The sequence below is a fragment of the Leuresthes tenuis genome, unplaced genomic scaffold (genome assembly GCF_036924035.1).
Source record: "Leuresthes tenuis unplaced genomic scaffold, fLeuTen1.0.hap1 SCAF_23, whole genome shotgun sequence".
Lineage (NCBI taxonomy): Eukaryota > Metazoa > Chordata > Actinopteri > Atheriniformes > Atherinopsidae > Leuresthes > Leuresthes tenuis.
Genome location: NW_027325377.1, coordinates 9,803,022 through 9,824,909, shown reverse-complemented (window position 1 = coordinate 9,824,909; position 21,888 = coordinate 9,803,022). Strand labels below are relative to the sequence as shown.

The following is a 21,888-nucleotide window of genomic DNA, read 5'->3' as shown; positions in this document are numbered from 1 at the left end:
CGTCCCCAGAGCCTGGACCTGAACATGACTGAAGCAGTGTGGGATCATCATGTTTATAGAGAACAGAACAAAAGTAGCCAACGTCCAAAGAAGAGCTTTGTAAAGTTTCTGAAGAGGCCTGGAGAACTATTCCTGGAAACTCCCTAAAGAGACTACAAGAAAGCCTTCTTAAAAGGGGTTCAGGTTGTGAACTATGTTCAAATCAAATGTTGATTCTTGAGCTCACTAGCATTACGCAGACTGTTTTTACCTTATATTCTGATATATGCTTCCATATATTCCATATATGCATGTTTCAATAAATCTTTTCCCAATGGGAGCTGGGACAGCCCCCCCCCCCCCATAATTATTTTCAACTGTACATGGATGCGCATTTGGTGTTGGTAAGCATTTACAGCTATAGGAAAACTGAATGTGGCAAATTATACAGAAGATCTATACATGGTAATTGCCTGTGATGTGTTTTTGAACAATAATGATGCTTTGCAAGCCAAGTCCAATTAAGGTCCTGGAATGGCGCTGCACTTGCACTGCATTGGTGCTGCACAGTTTTTTTTAACTGTTTGCAAAAAAAACCCAAAAAACTTAATGAATACAAATTAACTGCTGCACATTGTTTGATTATACCTTTAATGTCTGTTCCATTTTTTCCTTTTATAAGATATTTATGTCATTCTGGTTTTCGAAAATATAATATATTATAATGGTATATAATATAATAATGGTTTAAAATATAATAAACATAATATGGAGAAAGAGATAATATGGATTTCGGTGTTTTTTCATTGCAATGAAAATATATTATACAACACATATCACACAGAAATTGTCTAGAAATTCACTATGTACAGTATAAAAACAATATCATGAGGCTTTCCATAAAATACAGCAAACAGCGTATACATAAAGTTGAATTAAGATGCATCTCGTTATTCATTCTGTAAGTTAATATGCAATGTCATCAGTAAAACATTTTTTTCTGCTTTCTTTGCCTTTTTTCAGCTATTTTCTCCCAACAGTCGTCATGTTCATATTCTGGCCAGGTTAAAACCTGGTCTCTCGATCTGGAACCTGCTGGAGAAGACAAAGCTCATGTTTTAGGCTGTTCTTGCTTTGAAGCTTGTGGCGGTATAAGAAGTGCACTTTACATGTGTAGCACGTGCATCTATCATATGATCAGGAAAATGAACGTCTCAGGCAGTAAAAACAGCAAGTTTATAGTTTGTATATGATAGCCGATTTGTTTAGTCCTTGAACTATAAATCAATAAATTAAGTTAATCATTTTTCAAACTGCAAACAGAAGCATGACAAAGCAGAAGCCAAGAAGATTAACAACAAGATAGTTTTTTTTACTTAAAAACAAGATACTTACATTTCCATCTCTGATCCTCAAAGTGCTACTGGGGTGGTGAATTGTGACCGTTGTGATTATCTGCAGAACAACATTAAGAGATTAGTGCTCTGTCCATATTTACATACACAGTAGGAGTATTTGGCATGTTATGCCATAGCATAAAAAGTTCAAACTTGCCCTCTTTACCTTTTTATTGTCTAATTTCTTTTCTGCGGGCTCCGGATGTTTCTCCAGAATGTACAGCATGGCATCATGCAGTGTTAGGAAGAACATAGATGACTGAACTTCATCATCAAAGAAGCTACAGTTATGGAGTTTCTCCAGTATGTAAGCTGCAAGTCAAAAGGAACCAAGTTATTCACCAATTCACAACAGTCATGCAGCTTACTTCCCCATGATTCACTTCCACTTTTTGTCAGATCAGGTTTTGCCTCTTGTTTAGCTTCCACAGTCATAGTCTAGTCTTGTTTATATATTCATAGCCACAGTCTTGTCTTCTTTTGTTTTTCCACAATTAAGAATTTTTTATATCCGGCTCAGCCACGCTTTTTGTTCTTCGTTCCTGAAATAAACCTTGTTTTTTCTTGAGTTCTGCATCTGGGTCTTCCCTCCGACACCACGCTTATTGACACAATGCTGTGATGTGTAAATCTTAAAAACCATTATTCAATTCACAACAGGACATTTCACAATTCAAATGGTCAAAGTGAGACGTTTTACTCTCATGAAAAATACTTGCTCATCTTGATTTTGATTAGAGCAAATGCCTAAACCTTAGAGAGGTAGGGTCTTTTTAGGAGAAAAGGAGAGAACTGCATCTGATAGTAATAGGCCCGGGATCTTCAATGCCAAAATGTATTTTAAGTTGTAACAACAATGGCGATGTATGAAACAGAAAAAGCTTCACCGTTCTAAGTTTTTGGAATGTGCGATAGGCCTGACAATTGAAGCAATTTCAGAATACAGTTTGTTAATGTTAAATTGTGATGGCAATTTAATTTCCTGAAATTCACTGCATGGGCTCAAGAACAGTTCCAGAAAAACTTTTTAATTGTGAACGCAGTTTGCTGTGCCATCCACTAATGCAGAAAAAAAAGCTCCCGCGTGCAAAGAAGAAGCCGTAGCTGAGCATGATCAAGAAATGCGGCCATCTTCTCTGGGTCAAAGGTCATTCAAAACAGACTGAGGCCAAATGCAAAGCTGTGCTGTTGTCAAATTAGTCATAATTTCAAAATTGATTTCTCGTCCTCCAGACTATAGAGGAGAGGAACCATCTGGCTTGGTATGGGCTAAGATTAATACCCTGGACATGGATTAGTGCGTATGGAACTGCCAAATTGCTCATTTTAATAGGCAACATCAATGCTAAAAGATATATACAAGTTTTAGAGAAACAGCGTCTGAATGCTGACTGATAACATTTAGTGCACAATGAAACACAAAATACTTCAAAGATGATCCAGGACTGTTTAGCCGCTATAATCCTGTGTCAGACAGGAATTTTCCATGAAATCGTAAAATGTCTCACTTTGAAGATCTCATATGTTTTCTATATTCTGTTGTTAGTATTATATTTGTTTTTACATTGTCAAATTATTGCAAACAGTTTTTTTTTTCAACATTTCACACACCTTTTTTAAAAATCAGGGTTGTACAGTGAAATGTTTTTGTTTAAGCAAAGTTACAGCATTCAGGGATTCAGACAAGCTTTCTGTCTGATGTAGAATAATATGCATTATCAAATGAAAATATGCGTGCATGCAAATATGCAATACACCTATTCAAATATGCAGTTTCAACTATAATCCTGCTGTTTCATACTTACGATCACAGCCAACAATGTAGACCTCGATTTCAACACGGATCAGCTCTTTCAGCAACTGCGAAGAATCAGAGATTATTCACTGAAAAAGACTAAGTGAAAAGAATTGGCTCTTATGATAGTGTGAAGAATCACACACTGTTTTGAGTCCGTTCAGAGCAGATATATCCAAGAAGGAGACAGCAGCAAAGTCCAGAACCAGGCTGTGGATCTCCACTCTGGGAACGTTGATGTTGCTGGGAAGCTCGCCATTCCAGTCAATCCGGGCTGGAAGGTCTTTGAAGTCAATTGGTTGGTCCAGACCCTCCATGTTGTTCTCATCATCTGATTCCCGGATGGGTCCAAACGAGGTATTCAAGAAACCCCTCTGTAAAAGCGAAACATGTTTCCTCACTTATTGATCATACTTCAGAGAAAGTTGCATCCCGTTCCAGCAGACAGTGCAGGCAAAACTGAACTGGCATAAAGTTTAAACCATTTCAGCTGAGAAAGTCAAAGTAAATTAATAAAGCAACAATTTATGCTGTGAAGACAGAGTTGTATCACTAACAAAAAGTAGAGGTATTTTGAAAGTGACAAATGACAAGGGATTAAAACTTTGTTTCTATACTTTACTTTTATAGGTTACTGGCACAGTTGTCATTCACCAGAAGATAAAGTTACACTCTGACCATTATAAATCTTGTATGACACGTCGTATACATGTTGTAAACTAAACCCAAACTTGATACAGCCCCACAGATCACAGGCTTAGTCATATCATATTCACACTGTTACTTCCATCTGAGATAAGGGGAGAGGAACTTTGTACTATCTGCTATGAAATAACAACACACTCAGATCAGACTAGTGATCATAATTTTCCAAAGTGAATTAATTTCTCATTTTACTTTGACCTTATCTCAGCCAGACATTATGATCCCAAGATATTTGTTGTTTTTCTCATAATCTCCGTTTCACTTGTTTATATACACCAATTTCTACATTGTTGACTTCTTTGGGCTTGAAGGCATCCGAGGTAGAGTGGGAAGGTCAATTATGGTGAGGCTGATCAGTATTACAGATCTTTTTAGAAAGAAGAAATGGACGCTGGGTGCTGTGGACCAAATATGTAATGATGCAGAAAAGTACATGAGTGCTGAGCATAAAAATCTTTGAGCAACATATATGCTGCTTTCCAGAGATGAAAAATGAAAAATGGGACAAAATAGGCCCGGGATCTTCAATGCCAAAATGTCTTTTAAGCGTTGTAACAACAATGGCGATGTATAAAACAGAAAAAGCTTCACCGTTCTAAGTTTTTGGAATGTGCGATAGGCCTGACAATGTAATTAAGATGATCATAAAATGATATACAGCTGGATTTGGACAGAGCTAACTGACCGATACAGGAAGAGATAACAATGAATTGAGCCATTTATTACCTTGTAAAATGGTTTGCAGGAGTTAAAGTGTGTGTTGTTGTAGTCAAACAAAGTCAGAATCATTACTTACTGATGTCCACTGCAGGTCCCCCTTCTTCAGAAGTTTCTTGATGTTTCTCAGTGCTTTATTCCTCTTTTTCAACACTCGCAATGGATTAAAACCAAGCTGAGAAGACACAAGTCACAAGATTAGTAAAATTCAATGCTGTCTATTTACAGTTTGACCTTTCTTCTTACATTCTTTATGGCATTTTAAATTATGCTCTGTTGAAACTTACAGCTTCCACTAGCTTTTTCCTGAAGAATTCTATGTTGGCAAAAAAGATTGGCGACGGGATCCTGAAGATCTTCACTCCCTCTGGCTCATATATCTAGAAAGCCATGACCAAAATATACAAATTATTGCAAATGCATAGTAGTAATGAACTATTCTTAGAACTATTCTCTTCTACATAAGATACAAAAATAAAACAAAGAGGGAGTTGAATACAGATTGATTTGTTGTTCCAAAAGGAGCTAAAAGATAGATTTTCAGCACTTTTTATACATTTTATTATCTTCCTTCTACACTTTTCATATTAATTCAATAGTAGTGACAGTCAAATTAAATCTGAAATTGTCAAAAGCAAAACAGGAAAACTGGTGCTCCCCTTGATAAATAACAATAATACAAGAGCTTACTTCAAGATGCGAGGAAGACTTTATGAATACAAGACGATTAATACTGCTTTAGTGTTTGTCCACTGAACAGATCGTTGTATTTAACTGAGTATTAGCTTAGGTCAAAGACAATAAATGACACAAACTGGTCTCATCCAGTGTAACAAATGTCACACACTCTAAAGTTCCCTCCACAATGTATCTTTTTGACTGAATTCTTGATAAAATAAGTATAAAAATGATCATTCACCATCAAGTGTTCCCTATGGATGCACAGGCACGTGTTTGCCTGTGGATGGTCATGTATTACACGTATATTGTTGTCAGCAAGTCTTTTTTTTTATTTATTTTTCTTAAAATCCCCCCTGGTCCCAGGTGAGCTAGAGGCAGATGAGTTTAATCAAGCCTGCTGTACCAGAAAAAATATTTGCCTAGTGCCAGTCTTTTTGACAGACTCTCCATCAAAAAATGCAATTTTAAATGTAAGAAAAAGACACCTGACCAGAACAAACACCTAGCCAACTTACACTGACGTAGTCCTTTCTGTCTTTGTAGATATCAGTTCCCTTAATGTTGGCCAGTTGGCTGCAGCGAGGGCTGGATTAAAAAACATGACAAAACTTTAACAACAGTGCCTTCAAATCTGGTTGCTAGCAATCTTGTGAGGCTGTGTTTTCTTTGAGCTAAACTCTAACATCAGTGCTGATATGCTCACAATTCAATTGCAACTGTTTTTTTGTAAGGTTTTCTATTTGATATGTTTATTGTTGTAGTTTAGCATGTTATGATGCTAAACTTGCAAAATTATTTTAAATACAAAGTGTAGTTGGGGCAAACTGCAGTGTAAGTAGTTTAGCAGGAAGTGAGGAATAAATACATAAAAGTTTTTTCTCTGAGCAAGTATCCCTGGCCTGATGTTATGGTACTTGGTACTGGCCCCTCTTTCCTGTCCTCTCTACCTTCAAATGGTCATGGCAGATGGCTACACTTCTTCCTGTTTAAAGGGAGTTTTTCTCTCCACTGTCGCCTCATACACTAAAGATGGAGGATTGAATTGATAAGAAGAACTGGTTTCCTTAGCTAGTCACCTTTTTATGAATTGGCATTAAACGAATTGGACTAATTTGGATTGTAATACATTTTTATTTAATTGTATTAGAATAAACTGCATTGAATTCGATTATAATTGGATTCAATTGGACTGTGTTTTTAAACTGCCTTGAGATGACTTTTGTTTTGAATTGGTGCAATATAAAATAAAATAAATTTAACTGAATTAAATTAACCATGGAAGCAATAAAGTGATCACCTAGAGTTATTACAATGTATCTCGTTAGTAAGACTTGACTAACTGTCTACTGGTAATTTATCTAACAGTTCAACATATTACTAGAAATCAACAAATATATATTTAAGTGTTTTACTTCAGCAAATATAAGGGCTTAACAGTCATTCGGTATATCTGCTGGAGTAAATTAACATTTTGATTTAGGCCTAAGTAGAAGAAAAACTACCTCTTATGTGTATTGACAGCAAATCAAGATTTACTGTAAAAAAATATGATGAGCTTAAACATAGAAAAAAGTAATGGTACAAAATGACGTGTAACATGTGGATAGAGTTAGATACTCACAATTGAACCCTGAGGACAACACTGAGCAGCTCCACACCAAGGCCCACGGCCAGTCCTAGATCGAGCCCCAGCACGATGGCTGAAATACAGGTGCTCAGCCACACTACCTGGACATGAGAAGTGGCAGTGAGCTTTTTTAATAGCTAGATTACACCAAAATGAAGTCAATTTCAAGTGTGGAGTTTTCTGTTTTTTGTCAATTGCTCATACAGTGTATGATATCTTACACAATCTGGTTTGTCCCTCCTCCAGAGGTATGGGATATCTCTGAACTGCATCAGCATGCCCTTCAGATTGACAATGACCACAGCACCCAGCACAGACTGTTGAAATAAATTATTAAAATAAGCTTCTTTTTTGTAAACATTGTCTGAATATTGTCAGGTACCAAAGTTGATCTGAAGTTTGCATACCTTCGGTAGTGGCTCTAAAAGAAAACCAATAGCCAAGGTAACAATCATCACTATGATAGCTGAAAGTAAACCAGCCACCTGAAAATAGGAGAGGAGGTATGAAACTGTGAAAACTACAGACATGTCACAATCAAATACATTATGCGTAAATTCCTAACTAATATAACTACTGGCTGTTACTGTGATATCTCATGCCTCCTGTGTATCACACTCACACTTTTGTGCATTGATTACATTCATTAGACAGTAGCTATGTATAGATTTATATAGGGTTCATATATTGAAATAAATTATGTTGCTAACACAAGCCCATTTCCTGCCCATTTCCACAAAATCAGTTTTGTGTCATAATAGCGTAAAATCTCTTAGGGGAAAATATACATATTTAACATATTATATAGTCGGTTAGTATGTCTTATCTGCAAAAATTATTACACAAGCAGTTAAAAATAATTTCCCACAGAAAGGTACGGCAGAAAGCTAATAAAATGGCCAATACTTAATCATTCAGACAGATTACTTTGATGTAAACATTCCTCAGCTAATTGAACGGGACCTGCTGCAGACCAGGGCACATATCATCTGAATAGCTGAATTTAATCCTTTTGAGAGTATTTTTGTTCGACAGGCTGTCAACATTATACATGTTTTTAGTTAAAATGTGTTGTGAGAAAAAAGGGGGACTTTACAGCTGTAAATTAGAGTCAGTGCCTGATCTTTGAAAAGGTAATTTGGACATTTATTTTTCTGTGTAGGTCCAACTGACCAATATGGCAATACATATGAAAGATATAAAGGAGAATTAATCAGAAAATGCCAAAGTTGTAGTTGTTGCAGGTCTGAAAGAATTTGTGTAAATGAATTGTGACTTTAAAATAAATGTCATACAAACTATTTTGAATCGTCTTACATGACTTGTTGACTTGCAAATGGTTGAATGTTTAGTCTTGCATTTTGTAATATAGCATGCATTGCACGCCAGCCTGATTATTATTACAGTCAGCAGTAGAACTTGCTGAATCAATCATTGAAGGGGAAGCCAGCCCATAATATTGGCTGTGTGTGTCACTAGGGCACCTTTCAATTACCATCAAAATGATGAATGCCCAAGACCAAAACCGATTCAGCACAATACAGTGGCCAGAGTACTAATATTATACATAAATTATGTTTGATCTGAAGTGTAAACATTTGAAATAACAGTCTCTGTGGTCGGTTAAAACTGCTATTGTCAAATTGACTCCAAACATAGAAGACGATCAAATGATAGCGGGTTAAAGTTGAATTTTTGACAACACAGAATAGAATATATGTCATATTATTGTTACTGTCTTTTAGAAGCAGCTCACAAGGTGTTCCACAGCTTGTTCCCACTATTTAGGAATTTGTTATATGAGAGATTGTTGAATAAATAAATTGGGTTACAGACTTGTCTTTGAGGCTTGAAGGCAAAAGTAGGGACCTAATTTTCTGCCATCTGCAAAACCCCTTTGGGAAGATACCACTGTGGTCCACCATCTTGTCTGCGAACAGGTACTCTTGGCTTCACTCACACATTCTTATAATATGGAGAGAGGACCAAAATGCAGACGTCTTCTGTGAAAAGCAGCTTTGAACATCAAAAACCTAGTAATGGTTTCTTGTATGACATTATCAGTTTCTAACATTGTTGTGGAAGAATTTCGGCACACTCTTTTAGACCGTTGCTTCAGTTAATTTAGGTTTATGGGTATTCATCTATGCACAACCATCTTAAGGTCCCGCTACAGCTTTTTAACTGGGGTTGAGGCCTTGACTTTGAGCCATTACAACATCTTGATTGTTTTATTTTTCAGCCTCACATTTGACTTGAAAATACTTTGATATACTATCGAGGAGTTCATGGTTGACTCAGTGACTTCATGATGTCCGAGACGAGTGGCTTTAAAACAATCCCAAATCAATACCCTTCTACCACCATTATTTAACTTTTGGAATGAGTTGTTTGTGCTAATATATGATTAACTTGCTGGGACATCCACTCTTGGGAAAATTGGCAACGGTCTTGAATGTTTTCCACTCATAAATAATATTTCTCCCAGTAAAATCATGGATTCAAAAATAGCTGATTCATTCTTTTTCCTTTTTGGTATCCTGTTAAGACACATCGAAATACTCCAGACTGGCAAACTGCCAAAAACGTCTGCCTTTACAGAAGCAATTTGTTGATGATTAGTTAATCAAAGGTATTATATCAGCTGCACTTGGCAGCACATCGGCTGCTTCTTACTATTTTTTTTTCCTGTGGAAGGGTGCGCCTGAGGGTGTGTTTAATTTTTCACACACTGCCTCTGCATTTTGATTTAATTTGATTTAGATTAATTACGTCATAGTTGGATACTGTGTGCCATGTGCTGTATTTCATGTGAAATTGTATTCTTCAGGATCTTCTCATTTGCTTCCTTACAATTAATTGGTCACCAGGTTTCCCAATTACTGTTGCTCACCAGTTCCTACACACATTTTTGTATAGCATGCGTCAGCCACTGAGGGAATTATGAAACATAAAATATAGAAATTTACCTGTGTTTTTCCCCCTGTGCTTTCCTGCACTGCACTCCTGGAAAGAGCCGTGCTCGCGGCAAAAGACTTGAAGGAAGCTCCAAAGATGTTGCTGACTCCAAAGGCTATCAGCTCCTATAGCCAGGACAGAAAGAAAATATGGCTTACTATCATTTAATTGCACACAAGTCCTAGCTGTGGCTTCTATTCCAATGTTGTACATACCTGGTTCCCATCTATTGTGTAATCATGTTTTATAGAATAAACTTTTGCCACTGAAAAAGCCACAGCAAAACCCACTATAGCAATTGGAAATGCTTCCACTGCTGTGTCCTGGAATATATGCAAGTCTGGGGCCATTGGTGGTTCATACCTGAATGTAAAAAAAAATCTGTCAGGTTGATGTATATGTACACCACATCGTTGATATTAAATGTTGATTTTTTTCCACATATAAAGTAACATTTCAAACAATATTTGTCATTATCTGGGCTCCAAAAGTCATGCATAATTCTTTTCTCTGTCTCTTTTTTTTGCCAACCGGGAACAATGCAAAAAGGCTGTAAAAATACCACATAATACAGCCAAATAAAGTTAGAAAACAGCTTTCATTTGTAGTTGTGTTTGTCGCCATTGAGCAAGGTGAGGTCTAATATTCTCACCCCTTTATTCTATCCCCACCTATTCCAAGGTCAGAATTAACATCTTCAGCTGCTATATGCATCACTTAACCTAGTTCCTAAATGTTGGTTGTGGAAAATAGGTTTGTTAGAGGTTTTCCACTGACAAGGGTGCCTGCTAAAAATAAGTACAACCAAAAACAAAACAAAACTTCGGACAAACCAACATCCACAAACACTAATTCCTCCAATTTTTCTTTGTTTCAACTTTGCTAGTTGGTGGAATATATGGTTCATCCTACGGTGATGAAACGGTTAGATTTTTTGTTATCTATAAACTCCCCAACTTTAGTAAAAGTGCTTGATTACCAAATCATAAAACAGTTATACAAAGAAAATGCTCTCCTACTTGATATAGACTGCCGTGACTAATGATTCAGGAAAATAAACAACAAATGAAAATAGTTGCAGTGATCCTATTACAGCAGAGAAGGAAAACAAAACTGGCACGCGGTTTCTCAGCCTTCAAGTGCAGTTTTTTACATCTTACCCTTTTGGAATGTAGCCAACAACGTCAATGCCAAACCTTGTCTTGAAGTCGAATGCATATGAGACTCCACATGCAATAACAGTCTGGGAAGATATGGCATATTTGACTCAATAACACCTGAAATTTGTTTGATTAATTTACAAATGAATGACATCTACCAACTGCTGGTTTACAAATGGTACACTGTGTCTGTAGATTGATAAGAAAAGCTATCTTTCCAGTGCCATAAATGATCTCATGTCTCTTATGCTCACCGTCATAAAAAGTAAATGTGTTTTATCAGTCTAACAGTGGTCATCACTGCCTTGTGGTGTGGAAACATTTATTGGGATCATGTTGCACAATGCTGCTCACCATGATAACTTCTATCGGAATGGGTACAGGTAGCTTGGATTTGAATCTGTCATTTAGTTCTTTGACAATGAACACCACCACAATGATCACCAGGGAAATCACCACGTCACACACATTAGCAGAGGTGATCTTGTTAAATATTATCTCCAGCGTCTGAAAAATAAAACAGGAGTACAACAGATAAACAACCTCCATCTTCTATTGTGATAGACTGAGATAATGAGATAAGTAGATTGTTCTGTGTTTACATAGATGATGGAAAGGGGTCCACTGATGCCTGGAACTTCCAGCCCCAGCACAAACTTTAACTGGGAAATCAGGATGTGGATGGCAGCTGCTGTAGTGAAGCCAGAGATCAGAGTATCTGACAGGTACATGACAACAAACCCCACCTGTAGTATTCCCATTGCCAGCTGGAAAAGAAGGAGGTCACAACGGCCAAAGTCATTCATTTCTTATTTTTTAGTTATCAGTGGAAACAAAAGGGTAAGAGAATAAAACCATTAAAGAACTGAACGTGTATAGCAGCTTTCTAATCCATTTTTACAGTGCACATAATTTTGATATAACCAAATGTAAAGTACATGAGTTTATCTTTTCAACAGCAGTCTACATTGATTTTCTTTTTACTTTTGTTTTTAAACCTGCAAAAAAGCTTTCAATCAAAGAAACAATGATAACATTGCTAACTGATTTAAAAATATTTAATTTACATTTATCTGCTTCTGATGCCACTGGTGTGTTGATGGTTTATGTCTATTACATATGATCTATCTACCAAGAAATATTTAGCCTAGTATGGCCAAGTCGATAAAACTATTCAGACTCCTTGCTTTCTGCTCCCTGTGTATTCTTGTATTTAGTTGGACAGTTGCCACACTTGCACTTTGTTTAGCTTCCTCTTAACAACTATTCCCTGTTTTCCTTTGTTTAGTGCAGGGTCCTTGTTATTGAAACCACAGCACTTCTTGGTAGTTTCAATAAGATCCATTGCTTTTTCACCTGCATGTGTCCCACTTGTGAGCCTGCGTTTTATGTCTTACCTAAGCAACACAAAATAAATTTTCCTGCCCCTGATCTGAGTTTCTTTGCCATTTATTGCCAAATCATTGCTGTTGTCGGTCAATAAAACATCTAGACCTTGACTCTAAGTTCCGAAGTTCTTCTTTCGTTTGAGATAACCATATTTTCTCTTTGTCCAAGATCTGCTGCCACCGCTCGTGCTGCAAGGTAATGCCAAATCGCATACTGCATAGCAGAAGAGTCTGGGTGTTGGACTGGCCTGCCTGCAAGCCAGATCTTTCACCAAGTGAAAACATTTGGCACAAAGAGCACTACAATCTGACAGCGAGAGTCCTATATCAGGAAACAATGGGGCATGATTCCTCTCCAAAAGATCCAGTAACTGGTCTCCTCAGTTCCCACACTTTTACAGACTCTTGTTAAAAGAAGAGGGGATGCTGCATGGTGATAAATATGAATCTGTCCCAACTGCTGCCATCATATTCAAGATGAGCAAAAATTGTTCAAGAAATGTCAAAATCTGATGTTTTTCTATATTGTGAAATCATTTTTATATCCTCAACTTCTGTAGATTTTACACAGTGTCCCAACCTATTTAGAGTAAGTGTTGTAAAATTTCACCTGGTGGTTCATTTAGTTGAAGAATTGAAGTTTTCTAACCTGCATGATACCGGCAAGGAAGCTCACAGAGGAGGCCACTAGCACTCTCTGCTCATCTCTTGTTAAACCTTCAAACCCTGTGATGTTGGCAGGTGGCCCTTCATCTGGGACAAGCCTGGTGACAACTGAACCAATCATTAGACACAAGACTGGGAACGGACCTTCAGAGATAGAGATAAAAGATTTTTAAGTTACTTAATTGCTAGCTTTTTGAGAGATGATACATTGACGACTTTGAATGTCCACAAACTTACTAAAATGCTGGCCTTACCCACTGAAATGTGCCTGGAGGTACCAAGGAAAAAGTAGATGATAACTGGGAAAAAGGCAGAGAAGAGTCCATACCAGGGTGGCAGAGAGGCTAGCAAACAGTAGGCTAGACCTGCAACACGAAACACACAAAGACCACTTGTAAAGTCTAACAGTAAGGTTACAACCCGAGATTTTCTATTGTTGTTCTGTTTTTTAAAACATCTGTTGCTAAATCTTTTATCTAAAATTAGTGACAAAACAAAAAAACAGTGTAACAATATTATTGTTTGACTCCGTTGTGACCTTCCTTGGCAATATCACATGCGTTGGAAACCTCACCATTAGATGTGATGTATGAGGGTAAGTAGGGTGGTTAAACATTCACTAAAATCTTTACAGGGATATGTGTGCATGTGTTTGTGATGGTTCTGGGAATTTCTGGCTCTGACCATAAAGTGAGCATTGTTTCAGTTTTTACTACACAATTTGGCTTTCCATCGCTAAACAGAACAACATGCAGCTGAACCTTCCCCCAATGTCAAGCCTTTCAATGAGATTGTGTAAACGTGCTGTTGAATTTACCTTGTAGGACAGCCACCAGTCCTGTGCTGATACCAGAGACGATATCAGAGAGCAGCCACTCTTTGATTCGATAGATTTTCATCCAGCCTATGACTGGCAGAAAGGAGACTGCTGCGTTCTTGGCTCGTTTTGTGTCACATCTAAAATTAAATGCAAGTTGATCATATTACACAGGAATACCTTTGAATTCACTATAAATTCTACATGAAACAAACTTTTGAAAAAAAAAAAACAGCTGATTGATTTTTTGCTGTACTCAATTTTTGCTACATTCTATTTCAATATAAACTTAATACAAAGTATGATAACTACAGTGCTTTTTTGAGCAGTGCTTGTTGCAGCTACTTTATAGATTCTAAATTAACTGAAAAATGGCACTTTCACTCGGCTTTATTCACTAAATATTTACACTGTAAACTGTAGATTATGACTACAAACAAAATATATGATGATTTAAGCATTATACATGACGTTAGATAAAACTAACCAACAGGATAAAGAGAGACAAAATAAGTTTTACCTTAACAATGACAACCATAAAACATTGCTACTTCTTATGATAACATTACACAAAAGTAGTTTTGATGCACATTAAGTTAGAAGAAAAATAACTAAAAAAAGTAACATAGCTGCAGGAGTAAAAATAATTCTGAAAATCCAGAAACTATCTTTAAAATAAATCATTTAGATACATGAGCAAAATTAAGTTGCATGTGAATCACAAGCCAGTTTTATGAAGAAAACTACCTTATCCATCAGAATAAAAAAATTAAGGCTCAATAACTGAGTGCAAAGACATAAAAGTAAGAGGAGTTCATCTGAAAAATAACCTAGATGACAGAATGGGGTAAAATTATTTTCATTTATTTCAACTACTACAAATTTCTGGTAAATATGATTCTTAAAACCTCTGGATATCGCTTAAAAACTCAGTCTCATTAACCCCCAAAGACTGTACAAAAAATTGATAAGATATCTTCAATAATATCCATAAACATATGCACCTAAGATTAAGACATCTCAAACAACGTTTATGATGTTTTGATTCATCTTTAGTTTTGGATGCTTCATCAGATTTAAATCACATTGTCTGTTTTGGCAGTCTGAACTAAGTCAGATTACCAAAACATCATAAAACCTAACCTTCATCTTAAACCTTAATTGAAACTATAACCTTGAGAAACAAGTTTGTACCGAGGCTACAGGCTGCTTCTTGTTTGTAAAATACACAAACCACTTGATGAGAATACATTGTACATTGTGTTTTCTTTGGCTAGTGCAGTTAATTTGACCAAATCTCCTCCAAATTCAATTGATTTTATTGTTCTATTGAGGGATTCACCTAAAAGTTATTTTTTCAGTGATCATAAGTCAGAAACTACACAGAATACAAAACTAAAATCAAAAGTGTTGCATGTTCCTTACTTGAAGGACTGTTTAATGTGGTCCAGCATGGTTTTGTGGTGCCTGTAGATCTTCTCGTGCTCCTCAGCGAAGGACTCCTCCGAGTATAGCGGCCTGGCCACCACATACTGCTTCGCTCCTGGTCGCATCATCTTGTCACTGCTGCCTGGAGGTCCGCTGCTCCCTTACGATGTGGCTCTGAGATCCATTAATCGCATTAGGTTTGGATGAGGATTCTGCCTTGTCTTTGAACACTACTTATCAAAGATCATTCACAGCAAACAACAAAGGTCCAGAACCCCCAAATGAAGGCAAAGCACATAAGCCAGGTTGGACCTGCACTGTCCTGAAGGGAGGAGCTGTCAGGGCTCTGTTTTAGCTCTGAGCCTTAGAATCTTGTTTTGAATTGTAATACAGAAATGTCCCAGCTCCTGGACTTGACAAGCTCAGCTTCCCTTTTCAAGACCTAAATCCCCCCAGGATATGTAAAAATAAATAAATAAATAAATTAAGAAGAACCCCAAAATTATGTTAAACTATATATTTTTTTGTTTTCACTGTACATTCTATTATGGAGCAGCTTATTCTACGTACCTAGTCTTTATTTGTCTCAAAATTTCCACGCTCTGGTCCTCCTGCTCCAGCACCTGGAGATAATCTGGAACCTCAGACAGTTTTGCCATCAATAAATGCTACCTCTGCTACTTATCACAGCTGTAATTATTAACAGCAATCTTTTTATGATGAAGTCCCTGTTTCACACAACTGTGACATGCCTTCCTTATCCTTGACCATTGTTCTCACTGATATCCGTGAAGCCCAGCTTACAGTGGAGGGAGGATGTGGTCAGGATAGACTGGACAGGACATCACAGGTCATTGTTATGAAGTGGAAATCAAGTAGCAGTTTCAAGGGAAACAGCTCTGAAGGGTGGCTGCTACACTCTGATGTGCCATTTAGTTACTAAGAAAAAATATTTGAGAAAAAACTGCTGAATCCATTGGTTGTATTTACAAAATGTATTTTTCTAACTTGTCACAACATTGCCCAACATTGCCTAATGACCAGATCCCAGGCATGAACATTTAACAAATGAAAAGTCAAAATCCACAAATCAGCTTGACATATTCGATAGTTTAATGACTATTTTCTACAAACTGGAAGCCCACTACCACTCTATAAGGTGGGTCCTGCAGGTTTTATCCAGATAAAAAGGTGGGCCTCTTTTTTCAAGGCAAGATCTGTTTTTATGGTTAGAAATAGAATTAGGTTAAAGGTTAGGCTTTGTTTAGGGTAAAGGTTAGGGTTAGGGATTCAGCTGTGAAGCTTAGGGTTTGGGTAAGGTCTGGAGAGTGCATTATGTCAATGTCGAATCACAAAGATAGAAAAGCAAGTTTGCAATTACTTGTGTTTGTGCGCGTGTGTGTGAGTGATGGAGGGACATTTGCTCACTTGTTTCAAGGCATTCAACTGGAATGCAAACATTACAGGGAGGTGTGTGAATGACCTTATCAAAGTGTCTGCCCAGAATTAAGTGGGGGTGATTCCCACCTCTGCTGTTTGTTGAAGATTCAGAGCAGTTCAACTCAGGTTCATGGGAAATGTGTGCTTTTACTTCAGCTAAGTTACATGAACACATCCCTCTCTGAACATCGAATCTGAGTTCTAAAGAGAAATTTAATCAACCCAAGTTAACTCAACAATGATGACAAATAATTTTGAATGCAAAGCGCAGCACTGCTTAATTTTTATATTACATAGTAATGACTCTCAAACTAGTGCGATATGATTGCAGTTTGACTCAAGCAGTTTTAGCCAACCTTTTCTGTATCACACATGGTGTGTCACAACCAACAACACAATGATTAATATTTGATAAATGCTGTCAATTACACCAAGGTCAGCCACTATGATTGGTGCATTTTGCTTTTTATCTTTTTCATTATTAAAAGAGCAAAGTACAACGTGTTCATGACTGTGTGGGTTAATTTCACGTGCTGTATCAAAAGACTTCTGGCTGTACCCTGTTCAGGCATAATGTACAGTATACACAATCATACAGTTACAGAACAAACCTCTTTTAAACCCTGTCTCAAGCAGTGCAATTAAAACCACACAAAACCCTGACCATATTCAAAACAATGTATAAAAAATCTCTTCTCTACAGCACATATTGATTCTTTCCAATGTTCTAACAAAACAACAAGAAAAAGACGGTTGAGCCTGTGTGTAAATGTCTTTTCAGCCATCTCTTCTGTTGCAGTTTCACTGATAGAAACATGATTAAAGCATCATCTGTTTTTTTTTCTTAAAGAAAACTGCAAATTCCAGGAAACACTAAGATGTTGCGACCACAAGACACAGAGTGTCCTGGACTGTCCTGCTGGTGCGAGCAGGCTGTGGTGAGACAGAGAGGCGCATTCGGAGAAAAAGAGAGTGGTAGAATTCTTATTGAGGTTGCAAAACTCTATGTCTCTATATCTATCTATCTATCTATCTATCTATCTATCTATCTATCTATCTATCTATCTATCTATCTATCTATCTATCTATCTATCTATCTATCTATCTATCTATCTATCTATCTATCTTGTGAAAGTCCCCCTGAATAATTGTAAAGCCACAAAGGAGAGAAGTGGACACAATGAATATACAAATATCTAACAGTCCTTTTAAACATTCAGTTAATCTTTCGTGGAATGCATAAAACATCCTGTGAAAACAACAGGACTGTTTGTTTTTCTGAAGAGGTCTTCTAATGTCATGCACTTCTAATGGCTTGCACATCAGTGGAGAATTCAATTCTCGTAGTTCCAAAATGCATGGAGAAGGTGAACGGACATTTAGTTTGATCACCAATGGAAGAGAAAAAAAAACTGTAAAGCTTTAAATACTCCTTTTATCATTGTTTTTTCTCAATCATTCCCATTTGATCTTTTCATTTCTCTCATGAATAGAACATCACTTGTGAGCCTGCATAATCAGTTAAGGGTCACTTATAGCTCATCCCCTTATCTTGAATTGTACATCACAGAGACGTGTTAATTCTTTCCCTGAAAACATTTGAAGTTTTTCTCTTTTTTTTCTATCGATCTAACATTAATTAGTGGAAGAAATACTTGTTTCATATACATGTGATCTTTGTGGATTTACCTGTAACAAAAACAATATTATTGTGGTGTTATCAGTTTCACTTAACAGTACAATCAGTTTATAGTTTGTTCAAGTGACAGTATCACTATCAGTAGATATGTAAATACATACATTTTGCTTTAGTTGGTTTCTTATACGTGTTTCCAAATGATCAGTTACATCTCAACAGTTTCAATGTATAAAATGTCTGTGAACTTCTAAGTTCTTATATATATCTTTATTTATTTTTATTAATAGTTAAAGCCTAATCATATCTCATCTACCTGGGGAAATATCAAGCTCTTCAAGGGAGCGATCATGTCCAGGGTTTGGAAACAAATGGAATGAAAACTCGATGCCAGCTCCTCAGTATTCAAGCACATAGAGGCTTTAGAGTTATCCTCTAGCTCACAGAGACCAATAAAAGTTGAGGAGGAGGAGTGGAGTGGAGGATTTAAACAGACAAATAGATTATGTTATGCTTATGCAGTGTGAAAGCTTGATTTGACCCAGAAATCTCAGTACTTTTCCAGCAAAATCTTCACGTGCAAGTACTATGAACTACAGCAGCTTGACACATGAAAGGTGGTTTTATGGCACAGACTTTAAACTCACTATGGGCAATAGATAGCGTTGACCACCTATGAAGAGGATGGTAGCAGACAACAGAAGAAAGAGACAATCTCATATCATAGATCACACTGATAGAGATAACAGATCATATACATTAATACAACAAGGGTTTATGACTGATGATTAGATATCGATCAAGGTCAACATTGTATTTTTTAGAACTTCCACAAGCGAGGAAACTAGCTGTCAGGGTAGGTGAGAGGTGATGAGAAAATCCAAAATGTAGACATGGATTGGCAAGAAGATGAAGAGGAATACAACTTTGGTTGACTGTGACATGGACATGAATGAATATGGACCAGCAAAGACACAACATGGGTGAAACCACGGCGAGGATCTGGCAATGACTGAAACAACCAGGGAGCTTAAATACAGGGGAGAGGGATTGGTGAATGAACAGCAGCTGAGACAATTAACACAGGTGAGTGAGTGGAGCAAATGACCACGAACTGTCATGAAATGAAGACGAAGACTGAGGAAACATGAATGAAAATGAGAATCAGAACCACATGACTGAAAGAATAAGGACATGATGATCAAAACTTGACAAGAATGAAACATGATAAAACATCAAGTATTGCCACCAAGTCCACAAAATCCACAAACCAATACACTAGCAGAAAGTTCTCCCGAGTAATAACAAAACCAATGATTTCCAACAAAGAAAGCCTAAGTTTTTAGTAATCAAAATGTCACTTACTGATGCAGACAGGCCACTCAGCCTGTCCGAGTCCTTCCTGTTGTTGTTCTAATATTTTTCTTTTTATCCATTACCACTCACTAGAAACTTAACTCTGTCACAACAAAAAGAGCATTCCCCAAATTACTGAACTGCTGTGGTGAATGTTTCGAGTGTGTTTTCCTGGATTTGGTGGTTGTGGGAAAGAGAGCTGTGTAAATGAGCATGGTTGCCTCTGTAACTGATGGTACCAAAAATGTAGTACATCTGTACTGTGGCTGTACTGTGCAATCACATTTGCGGTCAGAGTAAACACTGTCCGAGCATTAGTGGAGCAATGTTAGTGCTTGAAACCAAACAATTTTCCACACAGGAGTGACCGCTAACCAGGGGTACAAAGTGCACAGGTTCATATGGGCATTGAAAAATTGAAGGTAGCAGCGAAAAATACAAACATAACGGTTAAATGTTGCCTAAATTAAGAGTGTAAGAGTTATTCTCATCCCATAATAAAATGTCACAAAGTTCAGGCTAAAACAAAGCGAAAACAAAGTTAATACAGACCTAATTTTGACAAAAGTTTTTCTAAAAAGTAACAACTGAAATCTGTAATTAATTGATTTGTTTGAAACTTACAGGATGTTCAGTGTCTTTGTTGACTATTCAGAAAATGCATACAAATCTTGAATTTGCTTAAAAAATATGAAACAAAAGCATAGACAGAACAGTTTATACAATGTAGAATTAGCACTATTTGGGAAGGTTGTATAAATTAGCAGATTAATTGATGACAGGATTGGGTGTCAGGATTGGGTATAAAAGGAGCAACTGTCAAAGGCTTGGCCTTTCCAAGCAAGGGTAGATTGTGGCTCACTGCCTTGTGTCATACTGTGTCAGAAAATCATTTTTCAGTCAAAAAATATATCATATTAAGTGAATCTGACAGAAATCTCTGTGGGTAAAGGCCAATGACCATGCCCTTTGATCACTCAGGATGCATTGCGTAACCATCATGCTACTGGGATCAATATAGCGACATGGGATCAGGAGTATCTTGGAAAAATTATTGTCACTCAACAAGGCTCCCCAAGAAGAATATCAGCAACTGAGAGCAGGAACAAATGAAGAAAGAATATTTGCCATCTAAAACAAGTCAAGCCTAAAAGATTTCACAATGGTTCAGGAAATGCTGTATGTACACTAATGAGTTGTGACTCATAATTTTGCCAGTCTAATCCCAAAATGACAACTAAGAGAAAAAGAATCTGAAACACTAACTTCAAATAAATCAAGAAAGTTGAGCATCCAAGCCTGGATTAAGGATAATTGTTGTATCAAAATATTTTCGGAAATATTATTACCATACTAATGCTATTAGTTATGCTATTATCTATCCCTATCATGAGATGTCTAATAAAGATCTCTTTATAGGCTTAACATTTTAGCACATGAGGAAAAGTCTTTATTTTGAAATAAACAATTCAGATGGAAAAGAAAAAGGGAAATGAGATGTAGCAAATTGCTGTGGGTTGGACTTGAAACCAGGTGTTATTTCTTCTGACCATTTTTTTCAAAGGGAAAAATATATTTATGATCTGTGGGAAATAAACTCTTCTTGTGTCAAAAGATGACAGCTGATTCCACCGGAAGATTAACTTTAAAAAAGGACAGGACAGAGATTTTATGTTTAAAAACCAAAAAGTCAGATTTGATAAAAGCTGATGCAATAAGTCAGCAAAAAAGAACATATAGGCCAAAGACTCTTAAGGGCTGGATACAAACTTTGAGTGAAAAGTTAAATTAAAAAATGTTCCAAAACTGAATGTTGAAGACATGACATGGCATTAAGCACATGGGTGTAATGTTGGGAAGTTCGACTCTTTTTACTGACTGGAATGAACAAATATTTTTTTGAGTCATTTCGTTCATTTTTCCAGCAGGTGGCGATGTAGCCCTACTGTGGGCGTTGCACAAAAAGGCCACGATTCTAAACAATTAACACTGAAGGCAACATAGATTGCTTCAGCTGAGCTGACAAAGTACAAAACACAAAATGCCACAAACAATTCAAACCATGTGAAAACCTGGGAGAGCAAATACACAACACCATAAGGTGACTTGTGTCTGTGTCCTCCCTGCCATTGTTTTTT

The 21,888-nt window shown here is 36.8% G+C and overlaps 1 protein-coding gene across 3 annotated transcripts; it reads right to left on the bottom strand.

Moving 5' to 3' along the window:
• Nucleotides 1-682: 682 nt before the first annotated feature.
• LOC140282579 (chloride anion exchanger-like) lies at nucleotides 683-20,019 on the bottom strand. 3 transcript variants are annotated; one of them, XM_072377055.1, is made up of 21 exons: nucleotides 15,889-20,019; nucleotides 15,316-15,492; nucleotides 13,891-14,030; nucleotides 13,328-13,438; nucleotides 13,057-13,217; nucleotides 11,622-11,786; nucleotides 11,374-11,526; nucleotides 11,020-11,102; nucleotides 10,075-10,222; nucleotides 9,871-9,984; nucleotides 7,309-7,386; nucleotides 7,123-7,218; nucleotides 6,896-7,002; nucleotides 5,790-5,859; nucleotides 4,881-4,973; nucleotides 4,673-4,768; nucleotides 3,318-3,545; nucleotides 3,182-3,236; nucleotides 1,543-1,688; nucleotides 1,375-1,434; nucleotides 683-1,074 (listed from the first exon to the last, which is right to left on the bottom strand). In XM_072377055.1, exons 2-21 carry the CDS (start codon nucleotides 15,444-15,446, stop codon nucleotides 1,045-1,047), a joined length of 2,265 nt encoding a protein of 754 aa, XP_072233156.1. In that variant the 5' UTR covers nucleotides 15,447-15,492; nucleotides 15,889-20,019; the 3' UTR covers nucleotides 683-1,044. The 3 variants fall into 3 exon arrangements, with proteins under 3 accessions (XP_072233156.1, XP_072233155.1, XP_072233157.1); XM_072377054.1 differs by lacking the exon at nucleotides 15,889-20,019 and having other exon boundaries at nucleotides 15,316-15,733; XM_072377056.1 differs by lacking the exon at nucleotides 15,889-20,019 and having other exon boundaries at nucleotides 683-1,071; nucleotides 15,316-15,733.
• Nucleotides 20,020-21,888: the final 1,869 nt, after the last annotated feature.